The sequence below is a fragment of the Schistocerca serialis genome, chromosome 11 (genome assembly GCF_023864345.2).
Source record: "Schistocerca serialis cubense isolate TAMUIC-IGC-003099 chromosome 11, iqSchSeri2.2, whole genome shotgun sequence".
Lineage (NCBI taxonomy): Eukaryota > Metazoa > Arthropoda > Insecta > Orthoptera > Acrididae > Schistocerca > Schistocerca serialis.
The window spans coordinates 50,665,779-50,682,868 of NC_064648.1; the positions used below are offsets into that span (position 1 = coordinate 50,665,779).

The 17,090-nt window shown below is 57.6% G+C and overlaps 1 protein-coding gene across 1 annotated transcript in view; it reads right to left on the minus strand.

The window, feature by feature from the left end:
* LOC126426424 (zinc finger protein 160-like) overlaps positions 1 to 17,090 on the minus strand; it is a 218,572-nt gene that overhangs the window by 129,143 nt on the left and 72,339 nt on the right. The window contains exons 6-7 of the mRNA XM_050088342.1: positions 5,809 to 5,901; positions 4,675 to 4,767 (exon numbers count right to left, since the gene is read on the minus strand). Coding sequence (XP_049944299.1) covers positions 4,675 to 4,767; positions 5,809 to 5,901 — 186 coding nt within the window. The remainder of the gene's footprint in view (positions 1 to 4,674; positions 4,768 to 5,808; positions 5,902 to 17,090) is intronic.

Genomic DNA, 17,090 nt, shown 5'->3' on the forward strand with positions numbered 1-17,090 from the left:
TTCTATCGCTGCTCGTTTAGTTTTTATTGCTGTTTCAAATATACCGGTCATTTTTGAAACACCCTGTAGCTGCCTCCACTGCTGTTACCCCTCTGTAGAACCCAAACAGATGAATATGTCAACAGTGCTATATCTCCACTTAGCACTCCACTTTCTAGTGACCACCATTCCACTCAGTATCTCCAAATGACAAAATGACAATATGTAGACTCAAATATATGTAAACTCAATGAGCAACCGCAAACTACAAATAATGACAACTGATAAATAAACCCTCAGTAACTGGAATATGAACATGTAAAACGAAAGTGCTATCAACTAAGGCACCAGCTTAATATTTAGAAAAAAAAGAAAAAAAACTGAAAAAACATCAGGCCATGAAAACATTAATTTCTTAACAGTAGTTGAAAACATTGGGCGGAAAAGTCACCATTGAAATTAGGTCCATCAGACTCAGTCAGGAAGTGTATACTTGACCAGATGTCAGTTTCATCATATGAATGGTCAAATCAATCACAAAAATCATCTGGTGACAGGAGGAGGAAGTCTTCTTCTTATTATCATAACAATCGAATTACTAAAATATGTGCTGACTTTACAGCATGACTGAAATATGTATTGGAAGTGGAGAAAACTTATTGGCATCACATTACAACCTTGATCTCCCATTACTTGGGGAAATACAGCGTTATTGTTTGAAGAGAAGTACATGTACAAGAACTGATTCTTAGCTTAGCAATAAAAACCTGGGTCTTAGTGATAAATTATACCTTGGGAGGAAAACTGAATACAAAATGGGGAAACAACACATATAATGTCCCACAGGGCTCAGCTTTTGACTTATCCTGACCTACATAGATGTTGTGCTAAAACCATTAGAGGTATCTTCAAAATCTGCAATGCTTGCCGATGACACAAGTACACTGATAACCGGCAAACACATTTATACTAGAAACAGCCAGGAGAATAATGGAACATGCTCGCAATTGGTTTACAGGCAACAGAACAAAAATTCGATCTTTATACTTACATAAACACACATCACGCAATTCCAAAGAAATTCAAATGACTTACATATACAATTAGATACCAGCGACAGACACTGGATGAGGATCCACAAATTAAGTTCTTGGGCATTCGGATCAAAAATAGATTAAGGAGGCACCTGCAAGAGAATGAGTTAACCAAAAACCTCTTATCTCTCTGCCTTGCAATTAATGAATCTGCCTCCAGGGTGTCAACTTGCAGAAATGCCTCCTAGGATGCTTTCACTCAGTACTATCCTCTAGGATAATCTTACAGGGCATGGCAGCTATGAATAAATTAATATTTATCCTATACAAGCTTGTAGCAGGAATGTGATGTGATGTGATGTTATGTTAGCAACTGAACACCTTGCATACGCGTCTTCATTGACCTACGGAATCTTGCACCTACATCTCACTACGGAACTCACTATTGGTTTTTACATTAATTAACATAACTATTTTATTTGTTTCTAGTTGACTGTCCCAGAAGATAATTCCAAAAACAAGTGAAAAATCCAAAACAAGCCATCATAATTGCCTCTAAGTGAGTAACTCTGAGAGGATCAACTTGACAAGTTTACCAATTTTTTGACACCCATTTCAATTGAAATCAAAGCAGACACCAATGAATCGTATGCATTATGTTTCACTTAGTGTGTGACCAGTAATGTCTACTACTTCCAGCAACAGGCCATTTCTGATCACTTTACACCTTAAAAATGAGTCCTCGAGGGATAAGACTTAACTGGTAGCTGCAACATTAATAAGGGTAATGTGCTATGCAATATGGGACAAGAAGTTTGTTGGTAGTGATCATGATTTATAATTCAACTTATGAAATGTGATGAACAGTTTAGTGAGATTAACACTGAACTGAATCTGAAGAGCAGGGAATTCTGTAACAAACTGAAGAAAGTTGACAATATTAGGAATCACATAGATGGACGAAAACAGAAGAGATGGAAAATGATCAGAAATATAATTTTTAATCTGGATGGTGTACCAGTGCATTGGAACCTGCACGAAAGAGCACTTCTGAACAGTAAGCTGCCTGACGGATTGATCAGCTGTAAGGGGCTGCAGTAATGACCTTAAAAGTTGCTTCATCACACGGTATATTTTTATTGGTGGGAGTTTGTGAGAGGCTCCACCTATGTGCATCCTCTTTCAATGCCTTTGGATAGACTATGATGCAACATGGGAACAGTAGTTAGTTTCCTAAACTGAAATGTTTGCAAATGCATGAATCAAGTCTATTGCCTGGATGCTTAAATGTTGTGAAAAGGATTTTGATATTTGTGATCAGTAAACGATGCATCTAATCCTAAACACAGCTGTGAAAAGCACCTTAATATTGTATGTGCACTCATACAAATTGTAAACAACCAAAAAATCATATGATTCTTTGTAAATAAACGCTTTGCAGGCAGACCCCTAATTCTGCACCTTTATAGCCTTGTGAAATCTGATGATTTTGAACATCCTGAGCAAGGGCTTGTACAGGTATAACTTCTTTCAGCAAAGTATGGTAACCCTAATTTGTCTTGATGGGTTGTTTTTATTATTGTATGTTTCAGAATTGTTTTCATAAAGTTAAATTTGCTTTCACCACTGTAACCTCAGCCCTGGCTAGAGATGGGGTGTCAACATTATTCATTTGTTCATCCTTTGTTTTACACACTGCATTTCTTAAATGTTGCTCCTTCTACATTAGTCAGCTACTTATTTTACCTAGTATCTCCAGAGGCATCAATATTTCGCTATCCTACTAATGGCGCATGGTGAAGGGTGCCCCATTACCCTGCTGGACACTTCCTTTCCCATTCCACTCGCAAATACGAGGGAAAAAGGCCTTATATGTGCCTCCATATCAGCCCTGATTTCTCAAATTTATTCTTCATAGTCCTGATGTGCAATATATGCTGGAAACAAAATCGTTCAGCAGTCAGCTTCAAATGGCAGTTCTCTAAATTTTCTGAATAGCTTTGCTCCCAAAGAACATCAGCTTCCCTCTGGGAATTCTCATTTGAGTTCCTGAAGGAACACATGAAGCAGCCTGCCACTGAATTGCTTCTCCAACAAAGTATTAATTTGCTAGCTTGCTCTAGTTTCTCATGCAATTACCTAATAAAATTCGCAATTCCACAATTAATACAGAATCTTGCTGGCCATGTGCCAGTAACAAAATGACATGCCCTATTTTTCTGCATCATTATTAAATCCTAGCATTTTATCCTCCTGAGATCACAAAGACTATGTCATTCTAGCTGACAGAGCTAAGATGTTCACTGCACAACTGCATGTGCTACTCAATCACTGTTATGGTCACACATCCTATTCGTAGATTTGCTCAGGTGTCTACCACTGTTTAACCTAAGTGGCGTACTTTCAAAGTAACAAGTGTGAGTACACGTCAATGATTTCAGTGCCAACCACATGACGGTTTTCCAGGTCACACAACCAGCAACACACTGTTCTACACACTTGCATTAGGAGCATCACTCCATACAGTGGACAGAATCTCCACACCACTGGTCCTGGTGTCATGGAGGCATCTTGCATGACCTGTGATCTCTCGGGCTGCATAGGAAGACAACTATGGCCTTTAGTATTTTCATGATAAGTGGTCCCGAACTACAATGCAGCAATGGCATAATATGAGTCTCTGCGGCATTAAGTCTTGGCCTGTTAGCTGTGAACCAGATATAATCCTTTACATACTCTGAGCTGTCCCTAGCATGATAGTTTGGTTCTTTGACCTGTATGCTTGAATAATCACCACATATTTCAGTGTCTCAGGAAGCCAACATTTCCCTGAAGAATCCTTAATAACCATAGGAAGTTTGTTTATGAACAATGACATCAAGATTGAGCCAGTACCCAAACTTGTGCAACTGTGTGTTGAATATTTCCCAGTCTTTGTCTAATTTTATTCCTGTGACATGTTTATCAATATGAGCATCAGGTTCCCTTAGCAAGGTCATAAAGCATATCTAAAAAATTAATCTTTCTTTGTTATATCTGCCAGAACTCGAGTGGTGATCTCATACATGGCTTCATCTGTATACAATCATTCACCAAAAGCCACACGTGGAGATTTTCTATAGCTGAAAAATTTATAACTAATACTACACGTACCACAGAAGCTGCCACAACATGTACATGTTATGGTCAAAGTATCAAGGCTGATATGCAACACACAAATTTTATCTCCTTTTTCAAAACCAAAAATTTTCTATAACAAAGCCAAGAATAACTATGATTTACACTATCACTAGTTATTGAAAGAAGCAATATTCCTCAACTAACCTACACTATTAGAACTTACACTTCATCTAAAACCGAATTTTGTGACCATCAGACCCAGCCATTATGCAATATAGTTGGTATCAACAAGGGCTACAGAAAACAGGATTATGCAAGGCAGCAGTCCCATTCCATTTCTATTTAAAACAGTCAGCACGTAAAAGGTGATATGAAAGTCAAGTGCAATTGTATAAGAATACTCTACAATTACGAACAGCAACAAGTTCCAGAAAACTGACAATCTGTGACAATTCCACAGCAAAGCATCTTTTACTCCACACACTTAACAGAAGACTTATTACTTGAAAACATGCAATACATCGAGGATGTAAATACTTACAATAGTCTCAGTTTCATTCATTTCCAAATTTAATTCAGGATCCTCCTTGATAAAATCAGTGGACCGTGATATTCCCAATGGATTTTTAGCAGACTGAAAGAAGAAAACAATATGTGAATTATAACTGCTTGCTAACTTCTGTGTGTAGGATATAGCTCTCAATGTTCCCTTCTTATGAGTATCATCCAGCTTTACAGAGATTCTTATTGCTTGGGAAGATGAATGTCAGAATCCATCCAAATCAGTTCTAATGCCTCTGATTTTGCTATCAGCCATTGTGTAGTATTTATTTGGCGTACTTTCACTTTCTATTCATGTCACATAAACCACTGTGATTTCAGAGGCACTATGACCTGCTCTATTAGGTGGTCATACTCCCATATAGAAACCTGACATACATGTCTAGCAACATTTCAAAATTAAATTGAGGTAATATAGGGATGCAAATAATCTTCCAGCTGTAAACCCATAAACAAAAGGACTTTTTGGCCATTAATCAAATGAATACGGCATTCCACACATTATCAGCAAAATGAACCAATTTTAATGCTATGCAATGCTTCTTGCTCTTTCACCATGTATTTTCAGTGCCTTCTCTTTAGAAAGCAATGCAAATTTATGTTATGTGTACTGGAGGAAAATCATAAGGAATTACATACAGCCAAAGCAGGATTTCAGTAATGATGTAAATACTACAAAGAGTAGAGACTGAGAACTCTAGAATATACACCCACCACGTATCATAGTTCCACATCATCTGTTACAGTGCTGTGACACAGAGACACGTAACAAGATTAACAATTACTTCTAAGAGGAAGTCTTCCTTGCTCTGGTGACACCAGATATGTACTTAAAGCATTCACGACATAGAATCATAATAAAAAATTAATGCAAGGGTACTGATTAATACAGATATGCTTGTTACAGGTGCAGTCAAAATACAATTGGTAATAACCAACAAATAACACATTTAACTAGAGTCAACTGGAAGACCACAAACATTCTTGAAAATAGCTGCTATCATAGGATACATTTGTTAACAATCCATGAAAATTTAGCTTGAATGCCCCATATTGGTGTCATGACATACTTAATACACTTCCTGCACAATACAGTACTTGTATGAAAACTTACATTAGGCTCAGATAGATCAGCATCTTGTTGCAGTTCAGGATCCTGCTTTACCCCAACAGGAGTGTTGTCAGTCCGTAATGGATCTTCAAGAAACTGAAAAAAAGCAAAAACAAGGAGTGATCAAGGCTTCCGTGTCTTGTTCCTACTTGGCTCTCATATATAAAGTTTGGGGGGGCGGAGACGGGCGAAGGGGGCGAGACGGGCGAGACGGGCGAGGGGGGAGACGGGCGAGACGGGCGAGACGGGCGAGGGGGGGGGGAGACGGGCGAGACGGGCGAGACGGGCGAGGGGGGGGGGAGACGGGCGAGACGGGCGAGACGGGCGAGGGGGGGGGGAGACGGGCGAGACGGGCGAGACGGGCGAGACGGGAGACGGGCGAGGGGGGAGACGGGCGAGACGGGCGAGACGGGCGGGGGGGGAGACGGGCGAGACGGGCGGGGGGGGAGACGGGCGAGACGGGCGGGGGGGGAGACGGGCGAGACGGGCGGGGGGGGAGACGGGCGAGACGGGCGGGGGGGGAGACGGGCGAGACGGGCGGGGGGGGAGACGGGCGAGACGGGCGGGGGGGGAGACGGGCGAGACGGGCGGGGGGGGAGACGGGCGAGACGGGCGGGGGGGGAGACGGGCGAGACGGGCGAGGGGGGAGACGGGCGACGGGCGAGGGGGCAGACGGGCGACGGGCGAGGGGGCAGACGGGCGACGGGCGAGGGGGGAGACGGGCGACGGGCGAGGGGGGAGACGGGCGACGGGCGAGGGGGGAGACGGGCGACGGGCGAGGGGGGAGACGGGCGACGGGCGAGGGGGGAGACGGGCGACGGGCGAGGGGGGAGACGGGCGACGGGCGAGGGGGGAGACGGGCGACGGGCGAGGGGGGAGACGGGCGACGGGCGAGGGGGGAGACGGGCGACGGGCGAGGGGGGAGACGGGCGACGGGCGAGGGGGGAGACGGGCGACGGGCGAGGGGGGAGACGGGCGACGGGCGAGGGGGGAGACGGGCGACGGGCGAGGGGGGAGACGGGCGACGGGCGAGGGGGGAGACGGGCGACGGGCGAGGGGGGAGACGGGCGACGGGCGAGGGGGGAGACGGGCGACGGGCGAGGGGGGAGACGGGCGACGGGCGAGGGGGGAGACGGGCGACGGGCGAGGGGGGAGACGGGCGACGGGCGAGGGGGGAGACGGGCGACGGGCGAGGGGGGAGACGGGCGACGGGCGAGGGGGGAGACGGGCGACGGGCGAGGGGGGAGACGGGCGACGGGCGAGGGGGGAGACGGGCGACGGGCGAGGGGGGAGACGGGCGACGGGCGAGGGGGGAGACGGGCGACGGGCGAGGGGGGAGACGGGCGACGGGCGAGGGGGGAGACGGGCGACGGGCGAGGGGGGAGACGGGCGACGGGCGAGGGGGGAGACGGGCGACGGGCGAGGGGGGAGACGGGCGACGGGCGAGGGGGGAGACGGGCGACGGGCGAGGGGGGAGACGGGCGACGGGCGAGGGGGGAGACGGGCGACGGGCGAGGGGGGAGACGGGCGACGGGCGAGGGGGGAGACGGGCGACGGGCGAGGGGGGAGACGGGCGACGGGCGAGGGGGGAGACGGGCGACGGGCGAGGGGGGAGACGGGCGACGGGCGAGGGGGGAGACGGGCGACGGGCGAGGGGGGAGACGGGCGACGGGCGAGGGGGGAGACGGGCGACGGGCGAGGGGGGAGACGGGCGACGGGCGAGGGGGGAGACGGGCGACGGGCGAGGGGGGAGACGGGCGACGGGCGAGGGGGGAGACGGGCGACGGGCGAGGGGGGAGACGGGCGACGGGCGAGGGGGGAGACGGGCGACGGGCGAGGGGGGAGACGGGCGACGGGCGAGGGGGGAGACGGGCGACGGGCGAGGGGGGAGACGGGCGACGGGCGAGGGGGGAGACGGGCGACGGGCGAGGGGGGAGACGGGCGACGGGCGAGGGGGGAGACGGGCGACGGGCGAGGGGGGAGACGGGCGACGGGCGAGGGGGGAGACGGGCGACGGGCGAGGGGGGAGACGGGCGACGGGCGAGGGGGGAGACGGGCGACGGGCGAGGGGGGAGACGGGCGACGGGCGAGGGGGGAGACGGGCGACGGGCGAGGGGGGAGACGGGCGACGGGCGAGGGGGGAGACGGGCGACGGGCGAGGGGGGAGACGGGCGACGGGCGAGGGGGGAGACGGGCGACGGGCGAGGGGGGAGACGGGCGACGGGCGAGGGGGGAGACGGGCGACGGGCGAGGGGGGAGACGGGCGACGGGCGAGGGGGGAGACGGGCGACGGGCGAGGGGGGAGACGGGCGACGGGCGAGGGGGGAGACGGGCGACGGGCGAGGGGGGAGACGGGCGACGGGCGAGGGGGGAGACGGGCGACGGGCGAGGGGGGAGACGGGCGACGGGCGAGGGGGGAGACGGGCGACGGGCGAGGGGGGAGACGGGCGACGGGCGAGGGGGGAGACGGGCGACGGGCGAGGGGGGAGACGGGCGACGGGCGAGGGGGGAGACGGGCGACGGGCGAGGGGGGAGACGGGCGACGGGCGAGGGGGGAGACGGGCGACGGGCGAGGGGGGAGACGGGCGACGGGCGAGGGGGGAGACGGGCGACGGGCGAGGGGGGAGACGGGCGACGGGCGAGGGGGGAGACGGGCGACGGGCGAGGGGGGAGACGGGCGACGGGCGAGGGGGGAGACGGGCGACGGGCGAGGGGGGAGACGGGCGACGGGCGAGGGGGGAGACGGGCGACGGGCGAGGGGGGAGACGGGCGACGGGCGAGGGGGGAGACGGGCGACGGGCGAGGGGGGAGACGGGCGACGGGCGAGGGGGGAGACGGGCGACGGGCGAGGGGGGAGACGGGCGACGGGCGAGGGGGGAGACGGGCGACGGGCGAGGGGGGAGACGGGCGACGGGCGAGGGGGGAGACGGGCGACGGGCGAGGGGGGAGACGGGCGACGGGCGAGGGGGGAGACGGGCGACGGGCGAGGGGGGAGACGGGCGACGGGCGAGGGGGGAGACGGGCGACGGGCGAGGGGGGAGACGGGCGACGGGCGAGGGGGGAGACGGGCGACGGGCGAGGGGGGAGACGGGCGACGGGCGAGGGGGGAGACGGGCGACGGGCGAGGGGGGAGACGGGCGACGGGCGAGGGGGGAGACGGGCGACGGGCGAGGGGGGAGACGGGCGACGGGCGAGGGGGGAGACGGGCGACGGGCGAGGGGGGAGACGGGCGACGGGCGAGGGGGGAGACGGGCGACGGGCGAGGGGGGAGACGGGCGACGGGCGAGGGGGGAGACGGGCGACGGGCGAGGGGGGAGACGGGCGACGGGCGAGGGGGGAGACGGGCGACGGGCGAGGGGGGAGACGGGCGACGGGCGAGGGGGGAGACGGGCGACGGGCGAGGGGGGAGACGGGCGACGGGCGAGGGGGGAGACGGGCGACGGGCGAGGGGGGAGACGGGCGACGGGCGAGGGGGGAGACGGGCGACGGGCGAGGGGGGAGACGGGCGACGGGCGAGGGGGGAGACGGGCGACGGGCGAGGGGGGAGACGGGCGACGGGCGAGGGGGGAGACGGGCGACGGGCGAGGGGGGAGACGGGCGACGGGCGAGGGGGGAGACGGGCGACGGGCGAGGGGGGAGACGGGCGACGGGCGAGGGGGGAGACGGGCGACGGGCGAGGGGGGAGACGGGCGACGGGCGAGGGGGGAGACGGGCGACGGGCGAGGGGGGAGACGGGCGACGGGCGAGGGGGGAGACGGGCGACGGGCGAGGGGGGAGACGGGCGACGGGCGAGGGGGGAGACGGGCGACGGGCGAGGGGGGAGACGGGCGACGGGCGAGGGGGGAGACGGGCGACGGGCGAGGGGGGAGACGGGCGACGGGCGAGGGGGGAGACGGGCGACGGGCGAGGGGGGAGACGGGCGACGGGCGAGGGGGGAGACGGGCGACGGGCGAGGGGGGAGACGGGCGACGGGCGAGGGGGGAGACGGGCGACGGGCGAGGGGGGAGACGGGCGACGGGCGAGGGGGGAGACGGGCGACGGGCGAGGGGGGAGACGGGCGACGGGCGAGGGGGGAGACGGGCGACGGGCGAGGGGGGAGACGGGCGACGGGCGAGGGGGGAGACGGGCGACGGGCGAGGGGGGAGACGGGCGACGGGCGAGGGGGGAGACGGGCGACGGGCGAGGGGGGAGACGGGCGACGGGCGAGGGGGGAGACGGGCGACGGGCGAGGGGGGAGACGGGCGACGGGCGAGGGGGGAGACGGGCGACGGGCGAGGGGGGAGACGGGCGACGGGCGAGGGGGGAGACGGGCGACGGGCGAGGGGGGAGACGGGCGACGGGCGAGGGGGGAGACGGGCGACGGGCGAGGGGGGAGACGGGCGACGGGCGAGGGGGGAGACGGGCGACGGGCGAGGGGGGAGACGGGCGACGGGCGAGGGGGGAGACGGGCGACGGGCGAGGGGGGAGACGGGCGACGGGCGAGGGGGGAGACGGGCGACGGGCGAGGGGGGAGACGGGCGACGGGCGAGGGGGGAGACGGGCGACGGGCGAGGGGGGAGACGGGCGACGGGCGAGGGGGGAGACGGGCGACGGGCGAGGGGGGAGACGGGCGACGGGCGAGGGGGGAGACGGGCGACGGGCGAGGGGGGAGACGGGCGACGGGCGAGGGGGGAGACGGGCGACGGGCGAGGGGGGAGACGGGCGACGGGCGAGGGGGGAGACGGGCGACGGGCGAGGGGGGAGACGGGCGACGGGCGAGGGGGGAGACGGGCGACGGGCGAGGGGGGAGACGGGCGACGGGCGAGGGGGGAGACGGGCGACGGGCGAGGGGGGAGACGGGCGACGGGCGAGGGGGGAGACGGGCGACGGGCGAGGGGGGAGACGGGCGACGGGCGAGGGGGGAGACGGGCGACGGGCGAGGGGGGAGACGGGCGACGGGCGAGGGGGGAGACGGGCGACGGGCGAGGGGGGAGACGGGCGACGGGCGAGGGGGGAGACGGGCGACGGGCGAGGGGGGAGACGGGCGACGGGCGAGGGGGGAGACGGGCGACGGGCGAGGGGGGAGACGGGCGACGGGCGAGGGGGGAGACGGGCGACGGGCGAGGGGGGAGACGGGCGACGGGCGAGGGGGGAGACGGGCGACGGGCGAGGGGGGAGACGGGCGACGGGCGAGGGGGGAGACGGGCGACGGGCGAGGGGGGAGACGGGCGACGGGCGAGGGGGGAGACGGGCGACGGGCGAGGGGGGAGACGGGCGACGGGCGAGGGGGGAGACGGGCGACGGGCGAGGGGGGAGACGGGTGACGGGTGAGGGGGGAGACGGGTGACGGGTGAGGGGGGAGACGGGTGACGGGTGAGGGGGGAGACGGGTGAGGGGGGGTGGGAGCAGAGTGGGGTGAGGGAGGGGTGACAGGGGGTGGGGGCAGAGAGTGGTTACGGGGAGGTGGAAGTGGTGGCAGAGAGGGGTTACGGGGGGATGGGGGCAGAGAGTTGTGTTGGGGTGGGATGGAATCAGAGTGGTGTGATGGGGGGGAAGAGAGGGGTTGGTTAATTGGTTGGTTTGTGGGATTAAAGGGACTAGACTGCTACGGGCACCGGTAGCAGAGTGGGGCGACGAGGGGAGACACGGGGCGAGGGGCGACGGGTGACAGCGATGGGTGGAAGAGGGTCAACGATGGAGAGGGGAGAACAGGGTCAACGATGGAGAGGGGAGAACAGGGTCAACGATGGAGAGGGGAGAAGAGGGTCAACGACGGAGAGGGGAGAAGAGGGTCAACGACGGAGAGGGGAGAAGAGGGGTAACGGGCGAGAGGGGCAAGGGGTGAGAGCGGCAAGGGGCGAGAGGGGGAAGGGGGGAGAGAGCGGGTGGATGGGGGGGGAGATAGAGGGGGGACCGTGGACGAGAGAGGGGGACAGGAGGGGGGACGGGGGGCGAGAGAGGGGGGTCGGGGGGGCGAGAGAGGGGGGGGGTCGGGGGAGAGAGAGGGGGGGGGGGTCGGGGAAGAGAGAGAGAGGGGGGTCGGGGGAGAGAGAGAGGGGGGGGGTCGGGGAAGAGAGAGAGAGGGGGGTCGGGGGAGAGAGAGAGGGGGGGGTCCGGGGGAGAGAGAGAGAGAGAGGGGGGTCGGGGGAGAGAGAGGGGGAGGGTCGGGGGAGAGATAGGTGGTCGGGGGAGAGAGAGGGGGTGTCGGGGGAGAGAGAGGGGGTGTCGGGGGAGAGAGAGGGGGGTCGGGGGAGAGAGAGGGGGGGTCGGGTGAGAGAGAGAGGGGGGGCGGGGGAGAGAGAGAAGGGGGGGTCGGGGGAGAGAAAGAGGGGGGGCGGGGAGAGAGAGGGGGGGTCGGTGGAGAGAGAGAGGGGGGGGTCGGTGGAGAGAGAGAGGGGGGGTCGGTGGAGAGAGAGAGGGGGGGTCGGTGGAGAGAGAGAGGGGGGGTCGGTGGAGAGAGAGAGGGGGGGTAGGGGGAGAGAGAGGAGGGGGTAGGGGGAGAGAGAGAGGGGGGGTAGGGGGAGAGAGAGAGGGGGGGTAGGGGGAGAGAGAGAGGGGGGTAGGGGGGAGATAGAGAGGGGGGTAGGGGGGAGATAGAGAGGGGGGTCGTGGGAGAGAGAGGGGGGTCGTGGGAGAGAGAGGGGGGTCGTGGGAGAGAGAGGGGGTCGTGGGAGAGAGAGGGGGTCGTGGGAGAGAGAGGGGGTCGTGGGAGAGAGAGGGGGTCGTGGGAGAGAGAGGGGGGTCGTGGGAGAGAGAGGGGGGTCGTGGGAGAGAGAGGGGGGGTCGTGGGAGAGAGAGAGGGGGGTCGTGGGAGAAAGAGAGGGGGCAGGGGAGAGAGAGGGGGGGCAGGGGAGAGAGAGGGGAGAGAGAGGGGGGGCAGGGGAGAGAGAGGGGAGAGAGGGGAGAGAGAGGGGGGGGTCGGGGGAGAGAGAGAGGGGGGTCGGGGGAGAGAGAGAGGGGGGTCGGGGGAGAGAGAGAGGGGGGTCGGGGGAGAGAGGGGGGTCGTGGGAGAGAGAGAGGGGGCAGGGGAGAGAGAGAGGGGGCAGGGGAGAGAGAGAGGGGGCAGGGGAGAGAGAGAGGGGGCAGGGGAGAGAGAGAGGGGGCAGGGGAGAGAGAGAGGGGGCAGGGGAGAGAGAGAGGGGGTCGGGGGAGAGAGAGGGGGGTCGGGGGAGAGAGAGGGGGGTCGGGGGAGAGAGAGGGGGGTCGGGGGAGAGAGAGGGGGGTCGGGGGAGAGAGAGGGGGGTCGGGGGAGAGAGAGGGGGGTCGGGGGAGAGAGAGGGGGTTCGGGGGAGAGAGAGGGGGGTCGGGGGAGAGAGAGGGGGGTCGGGGGAGAGAGAGGGGGGTCGGGGGAGAGAGAGGGGGGTCGGGGGAGAGAGAGGGGGGGCAGGGGAGATAGAGGGGGGCAGGGGAGAGAGAGGGGGGCAGGGGAGAGAGAGGGGGCAGGGGAGAGAGAGGGGGGCAGGGGGGAGAGAGGGGGGCAGGGGAGAGAGAGGGGGGCAGGGGAGAGAGAGGGGGGCAGGGGAGAGAGAGGGGGGCAGGGGAGAGAGAGGGGGGCAGGGGAGAGAGAGGGGGGGCAGGGGAGAGAGAGGGGGGGCAGGGGAGAGAGAGGGGGGGCAGGGGAGAGAGATGGGGGGCAGGGGAGAGAGATGGGGGGCAGGGGAGAGAGATGGGGGGCAGGGGAGAGAGATGGGGGGCAGGGGAGAGAGAGGGGGCATGGGCGATAGAGAGGGGGCATGGGAGAGAGAGAGGGGGCATGGGAGAGAGAGAGGGGGCATGGGAGAGAGAGAGGGGGCATGGGAGATAGAGAGGGGGCAGGGGAGATAGAGAGGGGGGCAGGGGAGATAGAGAGGGGGGCAGGGGAGATAGAGAGGGGGGCAGGGGAGATAGAGAGGGGGGCAGGGGAGATAGAGAGGGGGGCAGGGGAGATAGAGAGGGGGGACGGGGAGATAGAGAGGGGGGACGGGGAGATAGAGAGGGGGGACGGGGAGATAGAGAGGGGGGACGGGGAGATAGATAGGGGGGACGGGGAGATAGAGAGGGGGGACGGGGAGATAGAGAGGGGGGACGGGGAGATAGAGAGGGGGGACGGGGAGATAGAGAGGGGGGACGGGGAGATAGAGAGGGGGGACGGGGAGATAGAGAGGGGGGACGGGGAGATAGAGAGGGGGGACGGGGAGATAGAGAGGGGGACGGGGAGATAGAGAGGGGGGACGGGGAGATAGAGAGGGGGGACGGGGAGATAGAGAGGGGGGACGGGGAGATAGAGAGGGGGGACGGGGAGATAGAGAGGGGGGAGGGGGAAGAGAGAGGGGGGAGGGGGAAGAGAGAGGGGGGAGGGGGAAGAGAGAGGGGGGAGGGGGAAGAGAGAGGGGGGAGGGGGAAGAGAGAGGGGGGACGGCGAAGAGAGAGGGGGGACGGCGAAGAGAGAGGGGGGACGGGGAAGAGAGAGGGGGGACGGGGAAGAGAGAGGGGGGGACGGAAGCAGAAAATATGGTGCCACAATTCAAAGTTTTGACACCAATGCTCTGTTTATTCTTGAAGGTAAGCATAACAGTATGTGATTCACCGCATAATGTCAATCAAAATTATTTCTTACATACCAAGCAGCAACCCACATAGATGGTTACCATTATGAAAGAGGATGTTTGCAAAAACAGACATAATGTCTTATGGGATAACAGCAATCAGTCATTTTATAATGGTACTTAAAATCAGTCTTGATTGCAAATCTTATATTCATATGACCGGTTTCAGTTCATTCAGAACCATGTTCAGATCTGATATATCAGTTACAGGAGTAACCCGTCCAAATCAAGCAACTTTCACATGCTGTGTCACATAAAAAAAAATTTGCAATCAAGACGGATTTTAAGTAACATTAGAAAGTAGATGTGTTTTACATTACCTTCTAAAGCGGTGGTTCAACTTCAACCAAGCCAGGTACACACATTAATTACTATCTAGATACATAGTAACCATACAAATTATGAAGCCCGAGTTTTGCCGACCAGCAGTGATTGGGGGTTAAGTGTCATTATCAGGATGGGGACTGAGATTCCAGCAAGTTAATAGTGGATCAACTGTAAGGAACAAGCATAGGACGCGTTTCTGGTGTAAGAAATATGGAATTCTGAATGGTAAAGTTCGGTTCCTTGGAAAGAGAGTCGAACAGCTGATGTCATAATCAACGTAAGAGGCACGGTAGTGTTCTTTTGCCAAAGTGTTGTCTCTGTGCCAAGTCCGAGGTAGGGGAACCCTTGCCTTACCTTTGGGTACAACTGGACTTGGAACAAGTGTGCACCCTCAACCTGTAAATTGCCTTGTTTGCATCCGTCCTCCCAATCTCGAGCTCTCACTGGGCAGATGTTGCCTCTGGTTGGCACAACTGAGTAATGGAAAATTTTCTTGCCCAGTGAAGTGGATAGTAATTAAACATCTTTCCATGAACTTAATTTTGAGGTGTGTTTTGTAAGTGGTAGTGAGTTGGTATTATATTGTCAAGGCAGGGTTGTGTATTTTAAATTTAACCCAGCTGAAACATTCACATTGGGCACCTGTCGGTCGCCACAGGAATTCATAGTGTGTTACTGCAATGTCTGCCATTTGAGCTCAGTCACCTTGGTCCACTAGAGGTGATGCTGGTACTGTAAGTTTTTGTTTGTTTACCACAGATGATAACTAATAGATTGGGCATCACCAATAAAATCCAGTACAAGATTCGCCTTACAAATAAGATTCCAGAGAGGCAGGATCTTCAGAGGCTTTCTTCATCAAAGATGAAATGTATACGTGCTTTGGTTAATAATGTGTTGTTTGATGGGGTCATCAGGCCCTCAACCTCAGCCTATGCAGCTCCCACATTTTCAGTATCTATGGGCAGCAGTGGGGTGTTACATCCAGATGTGGGTTATCGTGCTGTTAATGACAATGTAGTTTAGGAATCTGTGTCATTTCCAAATCTACATAATTGCTTAAATATCTTCAACATTTTATGGCACTGCCAGCAACTGTATAAATATTAAACTTATTTTTTTTAAATAACCAACAGCCTCAGTTGCACCGTTTACCTAGGTTTCAGTCAGGATAATCCAACTTTATTCAGAGTAAGAGTAACTACTACTGGACTTCGTCAAACTAAAACTATAAATCCATAAATCACCATCACACTGCAGAAACTTATATTAAACTGCCTCGACTCACTTTGAGACTGTCATGTGGTAGCCACGAGTGCTGTAATGGATTATCTGTGGTACTTAGAGTTCCACCATACCTGTGAATTCACATTGTAAAGGGACACAAAAACTTACAGTAATGGGGGAGTGGAATTTGATTGTAGGGGGAGGAAGAAAAGTGGGGGCCGGAGAGAGAAAGGTGGTGGGGGACGGAGAGAGAAAGGTGGTGGGGGAGGAAGAAAAGTGGTGGGGGAGGAAGAAAAGTGGTTGGGGAGGAAGAAAAGTGGTGGGGGAGGAAGAGAGATGGGGGGGAGGAAGAGAAGGGAAAGGAAAGGAAGAGAAGGGAAAGGAAAGGAAGAGAAGGGAAAGGAAAGGAAGAGAAGGGAAAGGAAAGGAAGAGAAGGGAAAGGAAAGGAAGAGAAGGGAAAGGAAGAGAAAGGAAAGTAGTAGGTGAATCTGGAACGTGGGTAACGGATTAAAGAGGAGGCGGTCTGGTAGAATTTTTCACAGACCATAAATTCATCGTACACTATGGGCTCAAAAGTATCCAGACACCCCCAAAAATAAACTTTTTTCGTATTAGGTGCATTGTGCTACCACCTACTGCCAGGTACTCCACATCAGCGACCTCAGTAGCCATTAGACATCGTGATAGAGCACAATGGTGTGCTCCGCACAACTCATTGACTTCAATGTGGTCAGGTGATTGGCTGTCACTTGTGTCACACGTCTGTGTGCGAGATTTCCACACTCCTGAATGTTCCCTAGGACCACTGTTTCCAATGTGATAGTGAAGTGGAAACGTGAAGGGACACAAGCAGCACAAAAGCATACAGGCCAATCTCATCCGTTGACTGACAGATAATGCCGACAGTTGATCGTCATAACGTGTAATAGGCAGACGTCTATCCAGACCTGAAGGAACTGCAAAAAGGTAGGAATTTTAAGAGATAGGATTTGGATAAAGTGAAAGAATCAGAGGCTGTACAGAGTTTCAGAGAGTATTCGGGAACCATTGACAAGAACATGGGAAAGAGAGACAGTAGAAGAGGAAAGGATAGCTTTGAGAGATGAAATAGTGAAGGCAGCAGAGGATCAAGTAGGTAAAAAGACGAGGCTAGTGGAAATCCTTGG